Genomic DNA, 24835 nt, shown 5'->3' on the forward strand with positions numbered 1-24835 from the left:
CGACGGCAATTGCAACTTAGATCATTTCAGATCTAGCTTCATTTACTTAGTCGCTATATTGCCTATAGGTTCAAATAGAAGATTGATGGGAGGGTATTAATGTACTGTCCAATCCTTACATCCTCTCCAGTCAATTACGAGAGGTGCTCGGATGCTAGAGCAAAAAAATCACAACCTCAGTATGTGATATTCTCGTTATCGAAATCCCCGATCCTGATAACTACCTTGCCACGAGCTTTCCTACTCGTACCCCGTTCATATGCCTTGGTGATCTGTCAGAATGGTTGCAATCAACAAACGTAGAGTAATCTCACCTCAAGGACATCTTCCAGTGCGAAGGTTGAATCGATAATAATCTTCAAGCTGCCTTCTTCCACGAACGTGGCCAGCGTCTCTGCACCTTTTCCGCTAAGAGGGGCGCTGAACATGATATATTTCCTCGGAACACCACCCAGCATAGCTGGAAGATTGGAGTTTGTTGCCCAACGCCATATACTTCCGGCCTGGCTTGTATCTTGCGTGGTACCGACGTTGACAAAAGGCGATCCAGCTTTCAAATATTTGGGTGAGGATTTGTATAAGGATTGAGATCCAACTGTGTCGAGGATGACATCAAATTGGCTACTCCCATATGTTCGAGCAAGATGCTCCGGTAATGATTCCACGCTGGCGTAATCTATGACCTACACGTACCCGATTAGCTGTCATTTGTATGGTTTGTTTTATATCTCACCTCGTCGGCGCCCAGGCTCTTTACTGTGTCAACATTCTGCCCAGAGCAAGTCGCCACAACATATCCACCTAATGCCTTTACTAGTTGCACCGCAACCATTCCGACACCGCCACTCCCACCGTTGATGAGGGCACGCTTCCCTTGCTTGACTTCACCTCGCCTGATCATTTCCAGCGCAGTCTGCCCTAAACCGCTCAAGCCAGCAGCCTCGGCAAAGCTCATATTCACTGGCTTAACGGCCACGCAGTCGGCCTTGACCAGGACATACTCGGCCAACACTCCTACACCAGACAATACGCTGGCGCTCTTGGAAACAGTCCCGAAGATGGCCGTACCGGGGGAAAAGCGGGCTGGAACTGAGGGGCCGGCGGATACGACGCGACCGGAGAAGTCGATTTCAGGAACGGCATTCATCCGAAAGGAAGACGGGATCTGTCGCATCAAGTTAAGACCAGCCGAAGATAGGCCCGCATGGGAGATGTGCACGAGGAGCTGGGACCCTGTTGGGGACGGTGGCGTCGGGAATGAGGCACTGAAAGAAAGAACAGAGGATGGGTCACCCGCGGTGCTGAAATTCCAAGCACGCATAGTCTGAGAGACGATTTTCGGTTGGTCTGGCATGTCTTAGGAAGAGGTAGCGAAAAGGTGTGTAGTGGATTTCTGTAGCTCTGGAGAAGCACCAGCCCGGTTTTTATGTTATTGCTTTTATACAAGCGTGACCTTGGGACTAATAGAACGAATGCCTATGAATGACGAGATATATGTAAGCAGTCAAGGTCTTTGACCCGGTGAATCTGGGTTTGCATCATCATGTTTATTCTGGTATGTTCCGCTTAGTCTCATGCTGACGCCCTAACTCTGTACAACTTCCGAAAAGGGGAAAAATGATGACATGGAATAGGTGGCCTAATAGTGGATATATCTAGGGCGGGTGTGTTGGACTCCTCCGCTGTCAAATCTCCGCAAGTCTTGTGATTGGGAACTGTTTATTCTTCCAAAATCAAAGATTCACCCTCTCCAAACATTGGGTGCATAACACACCATGTGACCAAAGACCTCAAGAAGCCGCCTGCACCTAGATTACGCAGCCCACCCTTTAATGAGACCATTCTGATAATGGCGTCTGCATGAAGGCGGGAAATCTCCATGTTTCCGCAGAGAAACTAGATGCATCTGGTGTCAATAACAAGTGGCTGTGGGTTCGGAAACTTGCGCGGGGACCTTACCTCGTCCGAAGACATGATCAAGGCTTTCCCAATTGTAGCATCACTGACTGACGTCCCCTCTGTCACGACAGCTTGATTAGTCGATTTTATGCACTCGCCTTTGTATCGTAAGGCCATCCCCGCATACTCCTTGTTAACAGCCGGACCAGCTATGAGCAGATGTCGACACGCGGCAAGAAGCAGGCCGCAAAGGAGGCCAACATCCGAAAATGCAAGAGGAAGCCAATGTGATCTCATTCCAGTAAGAAACAGGGCCTCGGCGTCACCGTGGTCGCAATAAGAGCTCGCGTTGGGAATAACGATGGTAACATCTAAAGGGCACATCAGGTAAGCTTCATATCGATGAGACGTTTCATGTCCCCTACAGTGATCGATGAGAAAGTGCTCCATCTCGGTAACTGGCCTTGCAAAGCTCTGGAACGGGTCCTTGCGGCTCGAGCTGAGCAAGCACTCTGGTGCAGGAAGTGGCACGTTGAGCTCTGCTGATTCTCGTTCCTCGACTTGACTATCGTATCTGTTTCGACTGTGGCGGCTTGCGTGGATATCCTTTGCAACATGAGAGCGAATCTTCTTCTTTGCTTCGGCAGAGGTGACGTCGCGTGGATGAGACGCGTTGATGAACTGCACTGCCACTCTCCTCCTAGACCGGGTCATCCCAGATACGGGTGTCTGGTGGGCCGCTGTGCTTGACTCGCCAGCGGCACGACTTTCTCCCGAGATGTGTTTCCAGCGGCGGACCTGCATCTTCAGGTGTAGAGGTTTCTGCGTATGCAATCTTTTTGACCTTCCGCAATTGGAAGTTGTAGAATCAGATTCATCACCCCAAGTCATAAATTGTTGTCGTGAGCATGGACACAAGAATTTGTCAGCAGCCATAAACTACTGCTTACACTGCCGCTAAGCCTCGTCTGATCAAGTCTGGACTAGAGAAACACGCCGGCTTTCTCTACACATTCCTAAAACGGAAACTTTGAAGGTTCTGGGTAATGGTCGTGTAACCATGACGACTCTGAGTCTCTAGGTTCCTCAGATGATTTCTTTCCCAACAGCCGGCCTCCAAACTGATTTCTAATCTGTCCAGACGATTCATCATGCTTCCTCGCTATCTGAACTTTTTACCCTGTTCCAAATGATAGAATCTGCAATTGACAGCCGAGCGAGCCGATCCATGATGGCCATTGAATGCACATGAGAAGAAAATGGGCAGGACCGACGAGTATAACTTGGCTGCAATTCCTCCGCTCCTCATCACAGTTCAACCAACTCATCTCGTCACAATTTAACCAACTCATCACCCCGATTACCACTTTTCGACATGTCTGAACCAACCTCAGTTATCCCCAAGGGCTCCATTATCCTCATCACCGGCCTGACAGGATACATCGCAACGCACATTGCGCAACAGCTATTCGCCGGTGGCTACAACGTCCGCGGCACAGTGCGTGACTTGTCCAAGGCCTCATGGCTCAAAGATGAGCTCTTCTCGACTGAGCACGCCGCCGGCAAACTTGAACTTGTCCAGGTGCCAGATCTCGCAGCACCCGAAGCCTTCAATGAAGCGGTCAAGGGCGTCTCGGGTGTAGCCCACGTCGCTACCATCACGAGTTTCGACCCGGACCCCAACAACGTCATCCCACAGACCGTGGAAGGAGTGCTCTCGCTTCTTCGAGCTGCCGCTGCTCAGCCGTCTGTCCGCCGCGTAGTGTACACCTCTACTGCAGCAGCGGCTGTGATGCCTATGCCCGGTGTAGAGGGGCAGATCGGCCGTGACTCGTGGAACGATGCTGCTGTGCAGGCAGCATGGGCTCCGCCCCCATATGAGGGCTCCCGCTCGCTCGTGACTTACATTGCCAGCAAAGTTGAAGCAGAGAAGGCAGTGTGGAAATTCGCCAAGGAACAGAATCCTGGATTTACCGTCAATGTCGTCAGTCCATTCACCACACTGGGGCAGGCGCTTCACCCAACCCATGTGAGAGGGGCTGTGGGCTGGGTCGAGCAATTGTGGAAGGGGGATACAAGCCAGCTTGGCATGTTACCTGCAGGTGAGCGTGTCCTAGAATCATTCAAAGTGCACCGGCTAATAAGATTTAGCAATTTATGTCAATGTCAAGGATGTCGCCACTTTGCATGTCGCGGCCCTATTGGATCCGCGAGTCAAAGAGGAAAGGATCCAGGCTTGGGCTACACCCTTCAACTGGAACGATGTTTTGACCGTTTTACGACGCCTATATCCGACCCACCATTTTGTTGACGATCTGTCGGGAATGGGAAAGATTCTTGCCACGACCGATGACACTCTTGCGCGACGACTGTTGAAGGAATGGGCTCATCAGGATGAGTGGACCGGCTTTGAAGATGGAATTCAAGAGACGGTAAAGAGTTTCACTTAACTGGAATACTTATACTCAGCTGTATCTAGTATCGGCTATAAGAGCAGTAAGGTGACGTTTAATCCTTGTCTAATTAGTCGAGGTAACTTTGGGATGTCGAGTAGTAAAGAGAATGCCTACTGTATTATACGAATCATACATCTCAGCCGTCTGTACATCTCACTAACCACAGGGAACTTCACGGCCTATTTAACAAGGCCGTTGTGATTAATTCATGCAAGACTCGGGGCGGAATATCAATATAGCAGCCCCCTAAGCCGTAGTTTCTGATAGTTTCAGGGTTCAGCATTAGCCTACCCTAGAGTCCAGTTTACGAACCTTATCGTCACTTTTATAAACTCTTCTAACAGTGCACATAACTGGAATTGTAACGAGGCGGCTTCTAGATATAATCTGAAATACCTTGTATTAGGGTCTGCAATGTCGCAATTCATCCATATACACCTCTACATCATCTCCTTCAATGCTAGCTCCTCCATTAACCTCTTGGGCACATTCTCAATTTCCAAAGGCTTCGCAACACCAATTCTTGCGAGGCCATTCCAAAAGTGTGAGTAAGCCCAGTAATACAAACTCCAGCTCCCCAGGTAAATCATCGGTAGCACAGCAATTGATAAGTTCCCAAAGATGTTCTTCCGCCTCGAGATAGTCTCCCAGCACTCCCCCGTCAGCACGTCCGCAGCGCCGTCCCACTTCCACGGCCCTACGAGCCTGAACTTGGGATTTAGGGCGCCGCCGGCGGCCCAGACCCAAGGGAGTCTCCAGCCGCGGGACGCGCCGAAAGAGAGGCGTAGGATATCGGTGAAGCTGGGCGCGATGGTCATGTCCTTTGCTAACTGGTAGGCGTATGAGTCATGCTCGACGCCGTAGCCGATGCGCGCAGAGGGGGGGACGATGAGTCGATAGTGGTACTCGTCCTCTGGATCCAGGGGAGGCAGTTGGCCGACGAGGTTTTGGATAAAGAGCATGGATTGGAGCTCGGCCAGGGCAGGGATGGCGCCAAAGTTAGGCCGGACGAAGCCGATGAATCCAACGCTGGGATCGTCTCTCTTCCAGACTGCGCGAACGTCAGCTTGGGTTGAGGTAGGATAGGGATTGTCGCTCGAGGATGTGTCGAGGAAAGGAAAAGTCGGGACGTAGCCGGTAGCATAGATGAGGATATCAGGTTTGATGGTCGATTGCTGGATACGCTCTGATTCCGGCCGGTTTGGGACAATGGGGAAGTGCGCAACGCCGTCCTCGGAGATGTGTGATGGGAATGGAGCCACGTCGATTGTCCGCGAGGGACGGGGTAGGTCTCGAGCCATCAAGAAGCGGCGGATTCTTGTTGCAAGGGTCCATCTCTCAGGGATCCAGGGATAGTAGATGTACGGCGACACTCTTGTCCAAGCTTTGTTCAAGAATACTGCACTCAGTGATCAGCATGTTGTCCGCAGGCCATTGCCAGTTCACTTACACCTTGAGATGTGGAATCGCTCTCCCCAGACCTGTCCAACATGCATGTCTATCCCATACTTGCTGCCACTACCCACCCAAGTTGCAATAGGCAAAGCTAGCGTGTGATAGTAGTTCCAAACGATCATACTATCCCGCACTATGGGATGCACGTACATGGTGTCGAATAGAGTGATCTGAGCAACATCGACAGGTAGGGTCTTCTCCTCTGGGGGTGCATAACCAAACAGCCAAGGAAGAACCTGCTGATGGGGGTTCCGCTGGAAACAGAGTCAGAAACAAAACTTCTCAAGGCATTCGAGGATAATACCTTTGGAGCCCCAACCCACCCGCTGCGGTGACATAGAACAACCCGTTTCGTGTCGGCGGTTATGGAGACGTATAAGACATCCGCGCCCGTCTCGCCACTCCCAAGCACCATGACTGTTTTGTCCTTGCCCAGCTGGGCGCGGGTCTTGAAATCCGAAGAATGCATGACGGTGGGGACATGCTCGATGCCCGAGATGGAAGGGATGTTTGGTTTAGAATGGACGCCAGAACAGATGGCGACGGCTTCACATGGCCACTCCTCGATGGTTCCATTGGGTTTCTGATACACAACAACATGTCCCCCTCCCTGCCGTTTGATGTTCACCACCTTGGTCTCTAGGTCGATCCACTTCCACAGTCCAAAGTGTGTAGCATACTCCTCCAAATACTCGACATATCGCTCAGCTGAGAGGAAGTCCTCGTCATCCGGTTTCGGTCTGAAGTCCGAGAATGATGTCAAGTACTTGGAGGACACTAGTTCAGCGTCCTCGTAGACATGGGAGTGAAACACGCCGCCGACTTTCGAGCTTGCCTCAAATAAGCGGGGTTCGAACTCATCGCAGCCGAGATGCTCGTGGGCGTGGAGGAGCGTCTTAAGCTGGACCAGGCCAGAGGCTCCACCACCAATAACAGCCACGCGCATTGTCACGCGACAGAACCAAAGGTCCAAAAGATATCGATGGATGAAACTAGGGAGAAGCTAGGGAGAAGCTAGGGAGAAGCTAGGTTGGAAAGAAGTAAAGACTAGAAAACGCGCAGTTGCGCGAAAGAGGGAAGCAGAGCTAAATAAGGAATGTGGGTAGTGTGGAGAGAGATTAGAGCCGAGGATATCAACCGGTGGAGTTGAAACCTTTCCTAGTTAGTGATACAGTCCGAGAATACCCGCACTAAGGGACTAGCCTATGCAGATCATTCCTGTTAGAGTGCGAGTGCATTTGCATGGTATTCCTTGCTTAGTAGGTTCGCCTTGAGGAATACCTATCATGCTTCAGAGAGCCTGTAACTAGGGAAGAACATTGTAAATACGTCCTCAAGTGACTTTACTACACTTTATTACAATAATCTAGTCAGCTGGATTGCACGATATTATTTTGACGTTAAGCGCAGGAATTTGACATTAAAGGAGAGATATCTTTCACTTTGTAGCCAATTGTTCTAAATTGAGACTGAGGTCCCTTTAATGACTTAATAGTTTGCTGAAAAGCTCCATAGAGTTATCTAATATATCTTTGAATAAAGTGGAAGTTTCTTATACAGTCCGCCGGTTAAACTGAACAGCGTTCCCAATTAAGACCTCAATGTGTGGTCTGGCTTTTGAGATAGTCTGCGTAAATAAAAATTGAACCATGATCGTGTATGTGAGCTTGAGCACAGCCATATTACCCTTCCCGTCGCGTCTGCGGATGGTCTGAATGGCGGGTGAGAAAAGACATGCGTAGCGTGCTGGGGTACTGTCAATCAATCACTGAGATCATACGCTAACAACTGCAGTCACAGTGTGGGTGACGAGACTTGCACTCGACTTAGTCAGTATCATGGGTTGTGTTAATAAGGTGATAAAACTTGGAAACCAACCTGTAGCCAGTTAAAAAAATTACGCTGGCAGTTTCAATCCGAGTCTTCGCATCCCCTAATAATCTGCAACCGGTGAGATGTCAAGCTCGCAGGAGGATATCTAGTACTTCAGTTGAACCAACCCCACCATTCCCAATCACGTCTGGATTTGAGCAGTGCAGGTATCATCCGTTCCGGGATGGTTAGATTAACAACGTCAGCTAACCCGTTTGTCTGTGTTGCGCTGTTGCTGTGTAGGAGATATGAGTTTTTTGACCCAGGGAGAACATGTTTAGAATGTAATTTTGACTTTCTACGTGTTGATCAAGATGCGACCCCTCTCCCTTCTACAACACTGATACAGACAGTCAGTAGATTCAAGTATGATTCCGGAATATAAAGAGCGTGGTCAAGAGTTGTATTCTGTGACTCCTCTGCTCCTTAAGAATAGGGTAGGTCCTATATCTTTCTTATGTTGATCTATTTAGGCTTACTTTTCTCTATTTAATATATGTCTTGGGGAGTGAGATCTTTTATAGTGTTTTATATTCATGTTATATAATAGTAAGCCTAACTTCAAAATTTCATTCAACTTAAGTATAGTTTAGTAAAGTAATATTTTTACAAAATCCTATTTTGAAATTAAGTGTAGTATGTATTTGTCTGTAGAACTTATTATTCATCCATATTAGTATGAAATAAATATCAATATTAACTACTGTTGAGCTTCTAGTCCCCCCTCTGGGTATGTGTGTACTAGGGCACCCTAACCTCTTGATAAATCAACACTTCCCGCTACCCAACTAATCGTGTGATTTGGTATTTCATATGTCTCAAATCTATATCTATATACTCCTTACGCCGGTTGCAAACCCTCATCACGGATAGTCGCTGAAACCCGCCGTCTCGCCATCCCGGTTCAACATGTACCGGAATCGCTCCTTATTTTCAAGCAGAAACGTCGGCACGTCCATATTGTTCTCAACGCGGTTAAATTGGTCCCTCCAGCGACCCCAGAGGTCCGAGCCGCTGCGCACAGCGTCGGCGATTCGGTCGCGATCCTGGTAGGACTTGTCATTCATCCATATGTGTGAAAAGCTGGTCATCTTGTTGAGGAACTGGCCGATGGTTGCAAAGCAGGAGCTGCAATGCCACGCAGCATTGCCCAAGATGCCCTTTTCTAGCTCCCGCAGCAGGAAAATGCCTTCGTCGCCGTTGCGAAGATTCGTCGGCCGGATCGTCTTGTCCATGCCCTCGAAATACGTCGCCTGGGGATGCTGCCACTCGGCTCCCTTATGAAGGAATTGGAACGAGTAATAGTAGAACCGGGAGGCGAGGGTGAGATAGCGGGGAAACTCGCATGTTCGCAGGACAAGTAGGGTGGCGGGGCGGGGAATTTCATCAACATCAGCCACGATGATAGCGTCACCCTCGACGGGGGCTTTTCGGCCACTGAGAGATGGGAAGACTTGGAGGAGCATGGCATCACGCTGAAAGTTCTCGTAGTCCCATGCTGTCTTGAGTTTGAGTTTGAAGTCCTCAGGAAATTGCAGCTGATGATATATCATCTTGTCGTGGAAATCGGAGAATTGGTCCCAGGCGTTGCGAATGAGGAGTTCTTTCTCTCCTCCTTGAAAGCTGCGCGTGGATTCAACAATGATGAAGTAGTCGACATAGTCGTAGAGGGTTCGTAGACGAATCTCAAGAAAGTCGAGCTCTGTGTTCACCATAAAGAGGTCGTAAACTTTGCGCTCACCGGAGCGGGGTGCAGCACCAGGCTTAAAGACATCGTATCCGTGGGCGGCGCAGAGGTCGTGTGCGGCTTCGGAAGCGTAGTAGTCGCGATGGGACGCGCCTTGGGCGGTAAAGTCGAGTCGTGGGAGGGAGGAGGAGAGATTAAAGTCAGACACGGAGATGCAATGAGCGGAAGCCTGGTCAAAGCGTGGACGGTGTGAGATCCAGAAGAGGAGGAAGACAAGGGGAGGGATGGCAAGGAGGAAGAAGGGACGCATACTGAGGGAGGCGGTCACCTTGATGGTGACGGAAGGACGGCTCAGGGAGAATTAAGGAAAAGAAGAACGAAAAAGAAGAAGAAATACGAATATTACCAAAGGAATGGTGGTAAATTCGAGACGACTGCCTAGCCCTCTGTCTTTTTTCCAGCTGGGCAGTGCTCGCCCGCCATGTCTTAGAAACTAATCTAATCGTATTATCTAGAATGCGTCAAGCCAAGCTAATGGCACCCGGCCCCTTTGTGCCCCATACGTGCTTCCCACTTAGACGGGGGCTGTGCCGACAATCCGGTACGATAGCGCCAATCAGGTTTTTTGGCTGCGCAGTGATTGCGTGGACTCTGGCTTTAGCCCCTGATGAGGGGGATCAGGCACCACTCCCAAGATCCAACGACTCTGCGGCCTGGCTGTCATGTTAGCCTGACAGGAAAGATATGTTGGTTCTGGAATGGCAACCTCGGGGAAGGGATGAGCATTCACATTCAAAACCATTTCAGAGTCAAGCTTATTGACGAATGATTGCCATTAACGCCATACACTTCATTAGATATGCTGTTGCCACTTGATGCAATTAAGCACCGAGCAGCCTCACTGGCAGGTCTCTACCGCTCTCCCCGACTCATCCTGCGGCCAAAGTGTTTTTTCAGGTGTTTTGATGCTTGGGTGGAATTTGTTTGAAGCATCCAAGGAGCACCACCCATCCCCGCGACAAGACAAAACCACCATCTCACATTGCAGCAGCGCCCTTGCCCAGCTTCCATCGCCATAGCGCCCTCCGCCACCAACACCAAGTGGGACCATCAATACGAAGTGCCGGGGATTATGGCGCCAGCAGGGGGTCATGGGGCATCCGCCATTGAAAACGTTGGCACTGCGGATACTGAATGGGGGAAGACGCGGGCGATAAACGAAAATAAAGCAATAATCGCAAACTAACATTAGTTGTCGGCGAACGATGCCCTCGAGGAGACCCCACTAGCGAAAGCAGAAGCACGGTTTTGGTGCTGAAGGATTTTATCGGAACACGAAGTTTGTTAGAGGATCCGAAGCGCCTTCATCACAGAAGAAGTGTCCTTTTCAAGCAGCTTCAGCCGGTCGATTCTCTCCGCCCACCTTGGGGTTTCCACCAGGTGCTCAACCCTCGATGATCCGTCCTTGCCCCAGATGAATATCTCATCCTGTGCAACTCTTTGCGCGGGATTTCCAACAATGAAGCCAATTAGATGGTCTTGGAAGCCCTTTACCAGCTCGAGGTGATTCACCGCGAGAGTTTCTGAATCGGCAATCGTCTCCTCCAAAGCAGACTCTGCTTCTGACCCTGCGGTGCGCTTTGCATAAGATTCTGGGTATGCCTTGAAGACTCCGTTGTCCGCGTCGGCAAGGGCGTCATGGAACGCATCAAACATGTAGATGGCTTCGATGCCGTGATGCGCACATCCTCTTTTGAGTCCAGGAAACGGATTCCCGAATTCGATGTGGTAGGGCTGAATGCTGGTGGCGTCACCGTACTCGGCGCGGCGCTGGGCACAGAGCAAGGCTCGCGCGCGGTAGATACCCAGATCAAAGATTATATCTGAGTGTAATCGCTCCAGGCCTGCTCGCAGGGCACTCTGTTCAAAACCTTGGACGAGACCGTAGGCTTCTAAGACCTGGGCGCCCGCCTCAGGTGTTGGGTAGCTTTCAGCGAATCCTTGGCGCAGCTTTTGGACGTCAACATGGCATTGGGCATGACCAGCTGACTGTTTCAACATTGATTAGCAGTTGCGTTGTAGCTTGCGGGGGTTACAGGCTAGATGCATGTTGGTAATTAGAGAGGAAGGCAACTTACTTCCACGTCGGTTGCGCCTATCATGACTTCAACAGGCCTGTAGCCCATGGATTTAATCTCCCGCCGTAGATCCACGCAGGGGAGTGCCGCAGTCTCCTTGGTCAAGGTCAAGCCGTCAGCAATAGGCGGCAGCATGAAGACATGGTTCTCAAGAGCAGATTGAAGCATGGCCGCCGTTGAGACGTGGCGCAGCGATTCCACTTTATACTGGCTACTGCTCTCAGCCTCAATACCCCAGTGTTGACACAGCTTGTCCCAGTTGGCTTCGGCCTCGGCGAGCGGCATTGGCAACAGGGTCAACATGGCGCCCGACTGCACGAGGGCTCTCTGGAAGAGAGGTTTCTCCGCGTGGGCATCGGCATCGAGAAGGTGAGCGTACACGCAACTGCCTCCTGCCGAGCCGCCGCCCAAGGTGATTTGCTCAGGGTCACCGCCAAACTGCATAATGTTGTGCGCCACCCACGTTAGGCCAACTTTCTGGTCATACAGGCCGAAGTTGAGGCCCATAACCTCTGTTCGATCTTGAGTCTTCAGGACGTCGGCGGAGCCGAGAAAGCCAAATACGCCGGCCCGGTAGTTGAGGTTGACGGCGATGATGGGAAAACCAATTTCCAGAGACCGAAGTACGAGACGGGAAGGGTCTAGTCTCAAGGAATTAGCCATGAGTGATCATCCTCCTTGGCCTGACGTATGGGCCGAGCGACAAGGTCGATTTTCACTCACCATACATAGGATCGCTGCCCCCACCAGTTCTAGCACCGCCATGGATGTAAACGAGAACAGGTAACTTGGATGATTCGTCAATCCCCGCACGAGACAATCCAGCCGCACTAGGACGGACGATAAGAAGGTTCAAACAGTTGAATTCTGATGCTTCAAGGTCTGGAAAAGTCAAGTGCGCTTGGAAGTATTCGCTGTTTCTTGCTGCGCTCGGTTGGGGACATATGGGCCTAGTGGATAAGGTCAGAATATGAGAGTGCAAAAATAGAAACCTGGTTGTTGTTACGCCTATTTTACGAAAACATACCCGTTCTTGGTCGCGTCAAAAACGTCGTAGGGAAGACGAGTGCGGAGTTTTGCATGCTCCCATCGCTTGGTCACTTGTCCGAATGGGATGCCCCGAAACTCATCCAGGTCGTCTGACAGATACGACTTTTTGCCAATCACTGTTTGAGTGTAACTAGGGGTAGTCCATGTTGGCAGTCCCACGACCACTTCATTCGGTGGTGGTTCGGCCATAATGCCAATTTGTAACGATATGACTAGGAGAAGCGCATGAGTGATGGTTTTCGAGTTCAATTGGGGTACGTGACGACAATGATTGGGAGGCCTGGTTTAGAAACTTTAACTTTGCTTGCTTAGTTAATTCTCATGAGCTGGATTGCTTCAGTGGGGGAATAGTACGGAGGTCAAAATAACGTCACTTCCGGAACCCATATTCCGCGACCATATCTGTGGTGGAGGTTCCATGGTTGAGGAGAAAGAACGGTAAAACCAAGTGGACCTGTGTATGGGCCATGTATGTCGCAAAGGCAATGACGCGCGGCGTTTGACAGAAGGATTCTTCCACGCTCCAGGGCGTTCGGGTTCACGGGATTGTTTAAACACCGAGCCCGCCCATGTAACACTTCAATCGGATAAAAATGGCCCCCGCAATTTGGTTAGACGGCAGACGAGCCATCTGGAGCATGATGGTGAGTCAGAGTGAGTCATGAGAGTCATGGCACTAGGATGACTTGCATGACTAGGACCTAATAACCGGTTAACCCTCTACATGGTGAGTCACAACTGTGGTAGCAGAATAACGAAACATCAACACACAGATTGAGACTGACTTACACAGCAGACATCATCAAATACCTTCGTTTTAAACTTCCCTCAATAGCAGCAGAGAACTTCACTTACCTTACATCTTTTGGCCGTCTCTCCATAGGTCATGTAAATTAATGCTCTCCACCTCGGCGAGCTGATGGCACAGAGGCAAAATAACACTGTTACTAGAGGCCATTAGTCCGCTAGCGCAATAATAAAAGCCAATACCCAGAGTCTTCAAGTTGGCCCCTGAGGTGAGTGGGGTGGGCTGTCTAAAAACATCCCTGTTGTATACCTAGAGGAGTCTAAAATCCGAGTCCGGCAGGTATGTCGATCTTTGTGCAGAGCTGAGTGAATATGTAACGCCATTCACTTGCTAGTAATTATTTAATATAAGGTGGGAGCCGGTATGGCTCACAAAAAAGAGAATACTAAACACATCCACATCCAGTTTCATTAGTCTTACGGTTTCAGTCACCTACCTACCAAACCCCACGAGTACGGCCTCGACCGGTCTTTAAGATGCCTTATTCGCTCCCTGAAGATGCAAAACCCTTCACTCTACACATACCTGATGATGAGTACTCACAATTCGAAGAGCTCCTTCGTCTCTCACGCATCGGACCTTTGACTTGGGAAAATCAGCACCAAGATGGTAGCTATGGCGTCCCACACGAGTGGCTTGTCTCGACCAAAGAGTATTAGCTGAATTCCTTTAACTGGCGCGCCCAGGAGGAAAAGATCAATTCTTTCTCAAACTTCAAGCTTTCGGTCCAAGACGAGACAGGTGTTGTCGACCTCCATTTTGTGGGCATTTTCTCATCCAAAGAGGACGCAATTCCGATCGTTCTCCTACATGGCTGGCCGGGCAGCTTCCTCGAGTTCCTCCCTACCCTTGATCTGATCCAGAAAAAGTACCAGCCCGCACAATTGCCATTTCATGTCATCGTCCCATCTTTGCCCGGCTACACTCTTAGCTCAGGCCCGCCCCAGGATAAAGCGTGGGTGGCGGAAGATGCGGCACGAATCATTGATCAAGCTCTTAAGAAGCTCGGGTTTAACCAATATGTTGTCCAGGGTGGGGATGTTGGATGCCTTGTGGCTTCTCTTCTCGGGACGATGTATGATTCAGTCATCGGAGTGCATCGTAAGTGACGATCCTTCCAGACCCCCAGGCAGAAGTTGACATGACCAGTCAATTTGCTCCCCAGCTTGGATCAGGTTGATTCCGATGACCCTGATCTTTCCGAAATTGGGAGGCAAGCTGTCCAGCGAGGAAAGAAGCGCTTCCAAACACCGACGTCAGGCGCCGCCATTATGAACAGCACTCGGCCTGCTACAATTGGAGCAGTCGTCTCGTCCAATCCTCTAGCTTTGTTAGCCTGGTAAGCCTTTGATATCGTCAGCTCTCTTTGTAAATCGACTGACAGTTAGGAGGGTTGGGGAGAAGTTCTTAGAGTGGCCGGAAGAAGATATCAGCATTGACGAGGTTTTGGCTAATGTGTCACTATATTGGTTCACGGATTGCTTTCCGCGCTGCAGCTATACGTATCGCGGCACTTTTCTTGTTGGGCCTCCTCCAAGCCTGCCTTTCATCGACAAGCCCTTCGGATTCTCATGGTTTATGCATGAGCTGGCACCGGCACCTCAGAAAATTCTGGAGACCAAGGGAAAGTTGGTCTTCTATAGACAACATGAGAAGGTAAGCCATATCTCTGTGTTTTATTTTTTACTAAATTCGAGAGTGAGGCAAATACTGAACTGTAGCAGGGGGGACACTTCGCCGCCTTAGAGCGGCCAGCTGAATTTCAACGGGATATTGAAGATTTTATGAAGGTCGTATTGAAAGGCATCGGAAATCCTTGATTACCAGAGACTTATTTGCACCCACACAATTTACAAGAAGCAATAGTCTAGTTCTAGCATACTCAAATCGAATTCTTCCATGTTAGCCGCTGATCCTTTTGGGAAAATTTTGAAATCTAGTCACAAGTCATAGACAAACCAATAGACAAATCTGGCATCATACACTTTGCCAGTTTTAATCTTTCGGGTTTCTCTGACGAGGCGCACCTTAGGTTATTAACAGGTTGGAATTATTACTAAATCTGACCCAGCTTGTCCGGCGAAAGCTGGTGACTACACTAATTTTTGACCCTTCTGATGCCTACTTGGCTTCTGTGGCTGAGTGCCGACAACTCTTCAATAATCGGATCAACATCCAGGACCCCATTCTTAACCGTCCTCAAGCTGCCATAGCCGCCTTCAACGGGCGTCGACCACGTTTCATGGCGGTTGAATTCAGCCAGATATCGTTGAATAGCAAATGAATATTCTCCCTGGTCTGCGCTATAAATGGATCTGAGCGGCGTAAGCATAACAGTAACAATATGTCCCCCTGTTGTGGTTTGGATGCACACCTGGAAAGCGAATCGGTGCGTGAACTACTGCTGGCGGCATCATGTTGCTGAGGCTGGCCGGGCCACACTTTGGTGCTCCATTGATATCCCGATGTTGCTGTTGTGGACATGGCTTAAGAGCTGGTGGTGTTTCCAAAAGAAGATCGGGCCCTGTAATCTTAGTGTAGATGCTTTGACAAAGTTGGAGAGCATGGACCAGCGGGGAAGCGTCTTTATACACGTAGCTGAGACTCATCTCAACGACCCGAAAATGGAAGTGCGGTGTGATGGCTTCTGAATCCGGAAAAAACGGCCAACGAGCTTCAAAGGTTCACCGGTAACTATTTAGAAATATGGCCTTACGGTGACTGTAATTGTGAAAGCCTCAGCTCGCTGTTTCCCGATCAGGAAGCACGGTGAGTTTTGAAGACCAAGGACAGAAAGGCGTGTGTAATACAGCGTTTAGTTCGAGTAAGAAGATCGCTACTACATACTGACTAAACCATCCTATTGGATATCCAAAGGATGATCAGGTAGGCCTCATTGTGGGAATCTAGGCAGATTTGGTCGAGCGTTCCCTTATCGTGGCGCCGCAAGGCGGAAAGGCTGACTCGGCTGACCAAGCCAGAATAGCGATTTCCCAGGTGCATGCAGATAGATATTTATGGCCACTTGGTAGTCATGGTAAGAAAAGATGGATGGTATTACTCTGTGCGAGGGTCTCTGCAAGTGCCACTACTTGTCCGATTTTTGATCCTCGGTCAACTCCAAAGCCATGGCCTCAACAACAACGCTCTCCTCCTCACCCTCGACCTGGACCTTGACGGCACCTCTTTCTTCAAAGCCGAAGCTCCTATACAGCGGCCGGCCCATGGACGACGCAAACAGAGTCACGGGCAGCCCGTGATGGCCAGCCTCGCGTATTCCCCAGCGCAGAAGACTCGAGGCGGCCCCCATCCTCTGGTACTGCGGGTGGGTGCCGAGAATCTGCAGGTGCGCCTGTTGCTGGCCGTATCTGGCGTCGAACTTATCCCTTGCGGCGGCGCGGATGGCTTCGCGCCAGGCCTGCATGTGTCGGGGATCCCAATCATGGCGGTTCTTGCAGGCAAGGGTTTCGGTCAAGACTAAAGGACGATGACGTGTCAGTAAAGAAGGAAGTGAGCGGGCGAATGCGGGTACCGCCTAAATATATACACACCGAACTGCTCGTTGCGTTGCTTGTGCCCGAGGGCATCGTGGAGATGATCAGGGAAGTGCCAGACGGAGAAGGATATGGTGACCGGCTCCAGTTCCCTCCCCGTGTCCATCTCCTTCTCCGTCTCTCTCTCAGTCTCAGTCACAGTCTCGGGAGAGTTGTTGTTGTTGTTGTTGTTGTTGTTGTTGTTGTCGCTGTCGGTATCCCTATCCTTGGGGACATAATCAACCAAATAGACGGCCCATTCACCACCAGACGGGTCAGGGTGGAAGAAGCGCTCCCAGCGTTGGGCAGTGCATTCGCGGTGCTCTTGGGGGTACTCGGCGCGATGGGGATAGCGGTAGTCCCACTGGGGATCCATGGGCATGGCGGCAAGGCCAAGGTTGACAAGGACGTCGAGATCATCCAGAGTGCCAGGGCGAACTGTCATGATGGCCTCAGGTGATGGAGCGAGAGTGAGGCTGAGCTGGTGGGTGTCGTCCATGACGGCGTCTGCCAATAGCGGGGAGAAGGCGAGTAGGCGCTACCACTTCATGGCAGCACAAGCATCCAACGAGGTACAGGAAAAGATGACAGCCGATTGGGTTGGTTAGGTTGATTGGGTGAGGTTGTCAGGACGCGAGCGTGTCAAGAGGAAGATGAAATCACAAGTGTATCAACAATTGGGCGTGGGTGGTTAAAATAATCCGAGGCTGACTTCTCTTTACGGAACCTGCTCCAGGTTATTCACCGGTGACCTAATTGAGAAGGCAGGGAGGGGGCAACCGGTGACTTGTTTGGGGCAGGAATGCGGTTGTGCCAATTGGAGTACGAGGAAGCTGCATGCTGCAGGTGAGATTGTGAGCTGTCAATGCCGTATATGAAGTTAAGGTAGCCTGGTTTAATTTGGTACTGTACCTATAACTTAGGCCTAGGTACCTAACTTGGGGCCCGAGTTATGCTGGTGTGTGACCTAAGCTGAGGGACTCCGTATCGGCTACTTAAATTACTGCTACCCATTCGCACTAAATCTAAATCTTATCCACTTGTTTTGTTCTTACATCGCGACTAACAAGCCAGACCAGACCAATCCCGCCCCCCACACAAGATGGACTTTGATACAGACTTGCAGCATCTTTTTGATGCCATTGCTGAGTCTCATGAAATTGGCAGCGGCCCATATCGCCATGCCGCAGATCACCAGCCTACTGCCCCCGTCCCTTCTCCCTTGACCATGCTCGCATCAACCAACAACGACACTGTTGCTCAGCTGCCGATCGGGATGCAGGACATGTCGGGTGATGCCCATCGCGGGCCTCCATCCGCTGCCCTCACCTTCTCGGCGACGCCCCGGTCCGATATCTCTGCCGATATCTCTGCGGCTGCCAGTTCGGCATGCTGGGAAACTCAAACGTGGGTCTCGACACAGCCATCATCATCATCACCACAAAGAGTCGTAGATACTTCCGACCCATCTCCAAGCACCAACGTGTCCAGAGACTTCCAGTGGATCCAAGAGTCACCAGCCACCGCTCGCCATGATGGTCCAAATACAGAAAAGGTGGAGCGCAGGAAAGCTGCCAAAAGGAAGAGGCGGGCCACAGAGCATCGCAAAACCGACGACGAGATTCCGGTAAGTTGCACCGCTTTCTTACCGAGCCAACCGCATCACCAAAGATACTCATCCTCTTTCAGACATCGAGGCAGCTTCTTGTTTCAGATTCCGCCGGCCGAGCCCAAGGTTCATTTCATACCCTAGGTCGACGGCAGCAACCTCGTGCGCCTTTCAAATCCGCAGAGAAGCGAAAGGAAACAGCCTTGACACGCACTTCCGGCGCATGCATGCGTTGTCGATACCTCAAAGTCCGCGTCAGTGCCCCTTTGACTCCTCTTTCTCGAGCAATAATAGTACTCTTGGCCTCTGTCTAACACCTTCCTTCACTCATAGTGTCAATGGAGTCCCGGCCTCTTCGCGCCTTGCCAAGGCTGTGCCAAGGTCAGCGTCTCAGTCGTACTGATGCCATGTTTCCGTTCCAAGATTGTAGACGCGGTTGTATTTCGAAAGAGTGAGTATCTGGACCTTTGGTGCTGCAAGTGGCTGACATGTTGGCCCAGGTGCCTCGGTCGGGCATCCCCTGGAATTCAAATCAAGCGGCTTGGGATTGAGCAAACTGTATAGGAGAGGCGACGTTGGAGATGCGGGCGCAGTCATTGTTGAACTGACCCAGGATATCGGACACGTTCTGACAGTGGCCGTGTCTCCATTTGTGCCAACCGCCACCGACAAGACAGGGTACACATGGACAGACCATGGTGGCTCGCATACAATGGAGATGCCGTGTTACCAACTGATGGACCAGGCAGAGACCTTGGCTTCTATTCAAGAGTACATAAAGAAACATGGTTGGTGCTATTTCAACACCATCGACAGCTCGTGCCCGATGCTGTGGGACACATTCCAGCTAGCCTTGCAATGCGCTGCCGGAGGAGAGGTTGGTAGCTCTCAACGTAGTGATAGCTGATGATGTTCCCAACAAGACTGACGTGCAACAGAAGCCGCTCGTACAGCAAGCCCTGAACCTGTGGGCTGGGTGCCGGATGATTGAGAGGCTATGGCGTATCTGTGGCGACGAGACGCTTGGGATGGGACCAGTTTGGGAACGTTCCAACCCCTGGCATGGCATCATTCCCATTACGCCCATCATGGATCACCAACTCGACCGACTCATTACCCACACGTTCCTCCTGCCTCTCAAGTCAAAGCTTCTAAGCGACCTTCACAAGATGATTTACGAGGGTAACAAAAGCAGCTGGTTTCAGATCTACTTGACCGTCTTCATTCTCCTTCACAATACTGAGAGACTGTTGGCTCATTCTAGAAAGACGGCAAAACGTTATGGCATCGGAGTGAGTACATGGTCCAAGAAAGAGAGCGAGCCCTCTCCCACCCAAGACTGACAAATGTTTGCAGAGGCGATACTTCTCGTTTACGCAATCCGAGTCGTATTTTCATGCCGCCAAGACGTTTCTAGCTCACTTCCACTTTGCTTCGAGGGGCCAACCGCTCGCTTTGATTGCTTCGGGTTCCAGAGAAGAAGAGTTGGTCTGCCTATCCAGATCCGAAGTAGATTATCTTCAAAGAATGGTCACCGAGGCCGGCCAGCGTGGTAAGTTGCGGCCAAATGGAGCATAACGTCATGTAATGTTTCTTGACATTAATTTCTCTGCGATAGAGGCAAGGTTGCGCCAGATCAGGGTGGCTTCCAGATACGAAACAAATCTTTTCTGGTGCCATCAGATGTTTTTGGAAGGATGGGAACCCACCGAGAAACACATCGTTGACGACGACGCTGACGATGTAGAAGACACTCGGGATCTAGGGTACGAGTGACGAGGGATGAGGTGTATTGAATCAATGTAGAGAAAAGGAATGCGCTAGAACTTTAATATCCTATGTGTGTCATGGCGAAATATCCAACCCATGCAAACTTGCCCAGTCAAGAGCAGGAATTTTCCCTTGCAAATATCCGAGCGTAGTTGAGAGGGACCTCAAAGTTCCACTTTGCTCTCCAACGACGAGGAGATGGGCCATACGTGTCGTACCACGAGGCTGCCAGCTCCGACGGCGTCTCCCACGCACGCTTCTCATCTCGCAGCCACAGACGCATCAAATGCCGGGTGACGTCTCTCTGGGATTCGCCGGGGGCATTGTTTTCATGTTGATCCTCATACTTGTCTCTGGCGTGGAGGACGGCGAAGTTGTTGACAAACAGCACGTCTCCCGGCTCCAACGTGAGCTTCAGCTGGTTCCGCTCGGCCGTGAAATGTACCATGTCGAGTGCCTCGGCCTGCTCCTCGCTCATGGGCGGGACGCCTGGCGTTCGTGGAGAGACGGGCGATCCGGTGAGGACTCGGCGGTTTACGTACAGCCCTGGACCGTGTTCGGGGAAGTTAAAGAGAAGCGGTCGCCTGTACCAGTAGGAGCGGCCGCCACGACCTCTCGGCCTAGACAAAACCATCATCTCGTTAGCCTCGCCTTACGCAAGATACAAGTAAGGAGTTGTGGGGGGGAACAGGGTAGCTCACTTGTCCATGATCCAGTCGTCAGCTGCCAAAGTGCGAATCACATCTGGCCTGGACTCGACTATCTCGTTGTAGATTTGGCCCGTGGAGGCGAAGCATGAGGCGCCGCCGTCGTGGGCCTTTCCAAGTGCATACATGGCGACAACATCGCTACTGTCGCTATGGAACGGCTGGTAACATATCGTCAACTCTTCCGGTCAAGCATGCCACCAGAATGGAAGCTCGGGAGAGGGTTGGAGACAAACCTGGGCCATGTTCGCAAACGGTGCCTGGCGAGACTCGGAGGCTGGAACCTGCCGGCCAATGTCCTTGACGTGAACTTGAAAACCACCTGTCAGCCCCTAGATAACCCATGTATAAGGTAGTTCGTATAGGAGACGTGAGCGTACTCAGATAGCTTCCGTCCGAGTCCTGGATACCAAAGTGGCTGCCGACATGTCTGCAGATTCCAACGTACAAAAGTACATTCTCAACCCGAGTAAACTTGTCAGGGTCCAGTCCACGAAGACAAACGAGTCCTCTCCCGGAATGGACAGCTTGGGAGACATGATCGAGTTTCTTTCCCAGGCTTGGAAGGCGGAAGGTCTCTGTCGTAACGTCGTTCGGGTCGGTCGTGGGAAACTCGACTGGATGGCGTCTATTGTCAGCCAAAAAACGAAATCCGCAGGGGAAGACCGCAGTGGACTCTTACAGATAAACTCTTCCAACGTCTGCGCGATTTCTCCGACATCTGCTTCGTCCAAGTGGACAAAGTAATCGTCCTCGCATAATTCATCTCCAGCCCACACTCGGTCGCCGCCGACGGCCTTGGGAAAGCCATCGGACAGGCTGGCATCTAGGGGTTTGTTGCTTCTTTCAGCCGCAAGCCTTTTTACTCTCTCACGGTAGGTCTCGTAGGAGGGGATCCATTCGATGTCTGGGCCGGGCTCCGTAGGCGCGGTCGTATCGGTGACGGTGTAGCCTGGTCGTAATTCCTCGTTTCTGGGTACGTTTTCTTCTTGTAGGTAGCGCTGGCGGAGGCCTTGCCGAGCGGCAGTGGCTGGGTTTGATGTCTCCATCGTTTCTATGAGTTGGCGAGACCTAGCTTAGACCTGATGTTGGTGAATGCCCATCTGATTAAGGGCAAGTGTCCGCGTTGAGGTATTAAACCGTCTCGTGATGAGCGACCTCTATCGAAACTTCAAAGCGGGGATGCCAAGAAGAATGCGGCTCTGGAGGTAACTGTCAGATGATAGCTTTCCAATGATACCATTTCTTTTGTCCTCGTGATCGGCGCCTTGTTATGCCGTGCGACTTGGATGCCTCGATATAATCCAATTATATCGGGTTATATCTATATCGGCTAATCTATTGCTGATAGAAACAGCCGAGCAAACCCGCGCATTCGTCTTCACACCTATCCAAGGACTTTTTACTCCCACGACCCTCAATCATACCAACAATGCCGCCCTCGTCACTTTCTTTTCGACGTGGTCCACGGACGCTTTGTGCTAGCCACCGTGGGCGTTGCAATGCACGCTCCTTGGCATGGCAACTCGGTGGTGCACACCATAGTCGGCGTGCATGTGCTTCCTGGCGAGCAAGGTGAGTTGTTCCCCACGGTGCACGGGGTGAGAGATACCGGGGTTGGAGTGGCGATGCATGCGCCTCCACAGGGCACGCCGGTCCTGCAGGTCATGGTCGACGTGCAGGTGCTTCCGTTTGAGCATGGCGCATTGTTGCCGACAGTGCAAATCGTAGACGGCGCCGGCGTTGGAGTGGCGATGCACTCGCCACTCCATGGGAAGCCCGGCGTGGAGTACATCGTCGGCGTACAGGTGCTACCCGCAGGACAGGAGGAGTTGTTTCCTATAATACAGGGAATCACGGGCGGAGGGGTAGATAGTGGATTGATGCAGAGACCGCCACAGGGGGTACTGCAGACGCATGTTTGCGTGGGAGTGCAGGTCCAGGAGATTGGACAAGGAGCGTTATTGCCGACGGTGCAGGAGATTGTGTATTGCGGAAGAGAGGTTGGGGTCCAAGCCTGGGAGGGGATGGGTAAGAGAGACATGAGAGCGAGGAGCATGCATCGATACATGGTAGAGAGAGGTGATAGTGCCAGTGTCATTATGTTAAGATGGCGAGGAATGAATAACTAGGCCAGAATAAAGGTGAATAGTGAGCACATAAGTTCACGTTCGGAAGCCGACGAGGTTGATGCGGACTTGGGCTTATATGTGTCATGCAACTACGATACCGACGTGGATAGAATGGCACATGGTCTACAAACATTGAGGTGGTGTGAGTGAAAACCATGAACAAACTCTCGAGAACTGTGAATGATATATATAGATATATACCGTATGGGAAAAGTCAGTTGACACATCATGAGACGCAAAAATGACTATCTTTAGAATCAGAAATGGGCTGTTCTCGTATTTACGAGATTGTGGCGGTCGTGGCTGGGTTAGCGGGGTTGAGAACAAATAGAATCGATCAACTATACACAGTCGCCCTTATACTACTCCGCTAGTCGGTGGCGAGGACGTCTAAATTCGTCGCGCATGTGAAGTAGTTCTTGCGAGAATCCCAGGGGCGCAGGAAAGTAAAGCCAGCGCGACCCGCGAGATACAGGTCGACATCTGTGCCTTTGAGCTTGTGGAAAAGCTCCCAATTAGTGTCGGCGATCCAGAAAAAGGGCTCTTTGGTCTTGATCCTATACGGGTAACGGTCGTCAGGCGAGGCAGATCTTATGCCCTTGACGAATATCTGAAGCCACGGGCCCTGCGTCTTTGCCGTTCCGTCGGCCTTCTGTTCGTCGCCATAATAGAATCTACAAATTATTTAGTGTCTTTGCGGGAAATCCAAGGGGATAGATAGCCTGCTTGAATCCACAGTCTCTATGCGCCGCAGCAGCAGCACGGATCAGGTGAGCGCCGGCCGACTTGCCCATGCCTGAGTCGAGAAATGACGGGAGTATTGTAACGCTCCGAATATTTACTGTGTAGATGAATGTCCTTGGTGCAAAACCCGAGAGATGCGAAACGTCTAGGGCGGCCTGTTGCACGGCGATAAACACACTGGTGACATTGATGGCTTGGGTCTCGATCGAAAGTAGCCAATGGGAGGGCGAACGGATCATTAGCGGGATGAGGGTTGAGACGCTACTGATCTCTTTAGAAAACGTGCAACTACATCCTTGGGCATTAGAGCTTACTATTGTACACAACGGCACTTGGGATGCCCAGCACTTTTTTGACTTTGGTAAAGGCATTGATAACACCATCGGGGTTGGCGAGATCACTCGTGATGTTCAGCTGTTTGTCTGTGCTGTCTGCTCCTTCGGTGACTGCGAGGGCAACCTTGTAGCCTTTCGAGGCAAAAGTTCGAGCGATAGCTTACCCGATCTTTGGTCCTGCTCCGAAGATGAGAGTGACTGGAGATATGCCGGCAGGGAGAAGTCAGGTGTAAGTGCCGCCCAGCAAGAAGCCTTTCACCTGCTATATATGTTGGCTAGGGGTTTCTTGCGTATCCAGGATATCACGTAATCCAGATGTTTTGATATGTCGAAATGTGTGCAGGGATTCGGGGTCGCGAGGATTCTGCAGGTCGGTTTGTAATTAAAATGTACTGGAGCGGACGCCTCTTAGACGCAGAATGGCCTAGCACGCTAGAAAAGGCGATGGAGACATGACTGCTCTGAAATATACCTAGCCCAGGATCCTTGAGATCATACGAATTAATAATAGGTATATGAATTAACAATGTCTATATCGATTAATAGTTGCAATCACATCGCACATATAGGTTCATAATTAGACTTGGTGACGATTAACTCTTCCGGTTCGTCCTGTATGACTCTGAGCTTATGTGAGTGT

General features: G+C 50.9%; 12 protein-coding genes across 12 annotated transcripts; 3 read left to right on the top strand and 9 right to left on the bottom strand.

Annotated features, from left to right (window-relative positions):
* Positions 1 to 176: 176 nt before the first annotated feature.
* On the bottom strand, positions 177 to 1321 carry BGZ61DRAFT_499977 (uncharacterized protein; the record flags this gene model as incomplete). The annotated part of the gene is made up of 3 exons (XM_046251487.1): positions 177 to 263; positions 315 to 683; positions 734 to 1321. 3 exons carry the CDS (start codon positions 1319 to 1321, stop codon positions 177 to 179), a joined length of 1044 nt encoding a protein of 347 aa, XP_046095365.1.
* A 398-nt stretch (positions 1322 to 1719) lies between these two features.
* On the bottom strand, positions 1720 to 2613 carry BGZ61DRAFT_371134 (uncharacterized protein; the record flags this gene model as incomplete). The annotated part of the gene is made up of 3 exons (XM_046242070.1): positions 1720 to 1896; positions 1960 to 2270; positions 2325 to 2613. The coding sequence occupies 3 exons, from the start codon at positions 2611 to 2613 to the stop codon at positions 1720 to 1722; spliced, it is 777 nt and encodes a 258-aa protein (XP_046095366.1).
* Positions 2614 to 3274: 661 nt separating this feature from the next.
* Positions 3275 to 4349, top strand: BGZ61DRAFT_486186 (uncharacterized protein; the record flags this gene model as incomplete). Its single annotated transcript, XM_046249825.1, has 2 exons — positions 3275 to 4001; positions 4051 to 4349. The coding sequence occupies 2 exons, from the start codon at positions 3275 to 3277 to the stop codon at positions 4347 to 4349; spliced, it is 1026 nt and encodes a 341-aa protein (XP_046095367.1).
* A 389-nt stretch (positions 4350 to 4738) lies between these two features.
* BGZ61DRAFT_404172 (uncharacterized protein) lies at positions 4739 to 6840 on the bottom strand. The gene is made up of 3 exons (XM_046243121.1): positions 6115 to 6840; positions 5806 to 6064; positions 4739 to 5754 (listed from the first exon to the last, which is right to left on the bottom strand). The coding sequence occupies exons 1-3, from the start codon at positions 6754 to 6756 to the stop codon at positions 4796 to 4798; spliced, it is 1860 nt and encodes a 619-aa protein (XP_046095368.1). The 5' UTR covers positions 6757 to 6840; the 3' UTR covers positions 4739 to 4795.
* A 1516-nt stretch (positions 6841 to 8356) lies between these two features.
* Positions 8357 to 9828, bottom strand: BGZ61DRAFT_465802 (glycosyltransferase family 17-domain-containing protein). Its single transcript, XM_046247623.1, has one exon. The coding sequence runs from the start codon at positions 9677 to 9679 to the stop codon at positions 8546 to 8548; it is 1134 nt and encodes a 377-aa protein (XP_046095369.1). The 5' UTR covers positions 9680 to 9828; the 3' UTR covers positions 8357 to 8545.
* Positions 9829 to 10713: 885 nt separating this feature from the next.
* On the bottom strand, positions 10714 to 13066 carry BGZ61DRAFT_433889 (Alpha/Beta hydrolase protein; the record flags this gene model as incomplete). Its single annotated transcript, XM_046243936.1, has 5 exons — positions 12912 to 13066; positions 12535 to 12855; positions 12236 to 12457; positions 11504 to 12153; positions 10714 to 11414 (listed from the first exon to the last, which is right to left on the bottom strand). The coding sequence occupies exons 2-5, from the start codon at positions 12744 to 12746 to the stop codon at positions 10714 to 10716; spliced, it is 1785 nt and encodes a 594-aa protein (XP_046095370.1). The 5' UTR covers positions 12747 to 12855; positions 12912 to 13066.
* A 775-nt stretch (positions 13067 to 13841) lies between these two features.
* Positions 13842 to 15211, top strand: BGZ61DRAFT_510642 (Alpha/Beta hydrolase protein; the record flags this gene model as incomplete). Its single annotated transcript, XM_046252071.1, has 5 exons — positions 13842 to 14003; positions 14052 to 14466; positions 14515 to 14704; positions 14757 to 15021; positions 15090 to 15211. The coding sequence occupies 5 exons, from the start codon at positions 13842 to 13844 to the stop codon at positions 15183 to 15185; spliced, it is 1128 nt and encodes a 375-aa protein (XP_046095371.1). The 3' UTR covers positions 15186 to 15211.
* A 1210-nt stretch (positions 15212 to 16421) lies between these two features.
* Positions 16422 to 17596, bottom strand: BGZ61DRAFT_174553 (uncharacterized protein). The gene is made up of 2 exons (XM_046237624.1): positions 16917 to 17596; positions 16422 to 16842 (listed from the first exon to the last, which is right to left on the bottom strand). Exons 1-2 carry the CDS (start codon positions 17395 to 17397, stop codon positions 16454 to 16456), a joined length of 870 nt encoding a protein of 289 aa, XP_046095372.1. The 5' UTR covers positions 17398 to 17596; the 3' UTR covers positions 16422 to 16453.
* A 404-nt stretch (positions 17597 to 18000) lies between these two features.
* BGZ61DRAFT_594189 (uncharacterized protein) lies at positions 18001 to 20283 on the top strand (the record flags this gene model as incomplete). Its single annotated transcript, XM_046256830.1, has 7 exons — positions 18001 to 18525; positions 18588 to 18761; positions 18841 to 18958; positions 19008 to 19384; positions 19446 to 19799; positions 19864 to 20059; positions 20126 to 20283. 7 exons carry the CDS (start codon positions 18001 to 18003, stop codon positions 20281 to 20283), a joined length of 1902 nt encoding a protein of 633 aa, XP_046095373.1.
* Positions 20284 to 20329: 46 nt separating this feature from the next.
* Positions 20330 to 22217, bottom strand: BGZ61DRAFT_404185 (uncharacterized protein). Its single transcript, XM_046243122.1, has 5 exons — positions 21667 to 22217; positions 21365 to 21601; positions 21221 to 21294; positions 20979 to 21145; positions 20330 to 20897 (listed from the first exon to the last, which is right to left on the bottom strand). The coding sequence occupies exons 1-5, from the start codon at positions 22031 to 22033 to the stop codon at positions 20390 to 20392; spliced, it is 1353 nt and encodes a 450-aa protein (XP_046095374.1). The 5' UTR covers positions 22034 to 22217; the 3' UTR covers positions 20330 to 20389.
* On the bottom strand, positions 22212 to 23141 carry BGZ61DRAFT_465811 (uncharacterized protein). The gene has a single exon (XM_046247624.1). It carries the CDS (start codon positions 23083 to 23085, stop codon positions 22429 to 22431), a length of 657 nt encoding a protein of 218 aa, XP_046095375.1. The 5' UTR covers positions 23086 to 23141; the 3' UTR covers positions 22212 to 22428.
* A 345-nt stretch (positions 23142 to 23486) lies between these two features.
* Positions 23487 to 24099, bottom strand: BGZ61DRAFT_540516 (uncharacterized protein; the record flags this gene model as incomplete). The annotated part of the gene is made up of 2 exons (XM_046254920.1): positions 23487 to 23790; positions 23903 to 24099. The coding sequence occupies 2 exons, from the start codon at positions 24097 to 24099 to the stop codon at positions 23487 to 23489; spliced, it is 501 nt and encodes a 166-aa protein (XP_046095376.1).
* Between the last annotated feature and the right edge of the window lie 736 nt (positions 24100 to 24835).

The sequence above is a fragment of the Ilyonectria robusta genome (genome assembly GCF_021365365.1).
Source record: "Ilyonectria robusta strain PMI_751 chromosome Unknown BGZ61scaffold_44, whole genome shotgun sequence".
Classification (NCBI taxonomy): domain Eukaryota; kingdom Fungi; phylum Ascomycota; class Sordariomycetes; order Hypocreales; family Nectriaceae; genus Ilyonectria; species Ilyonectria robusta.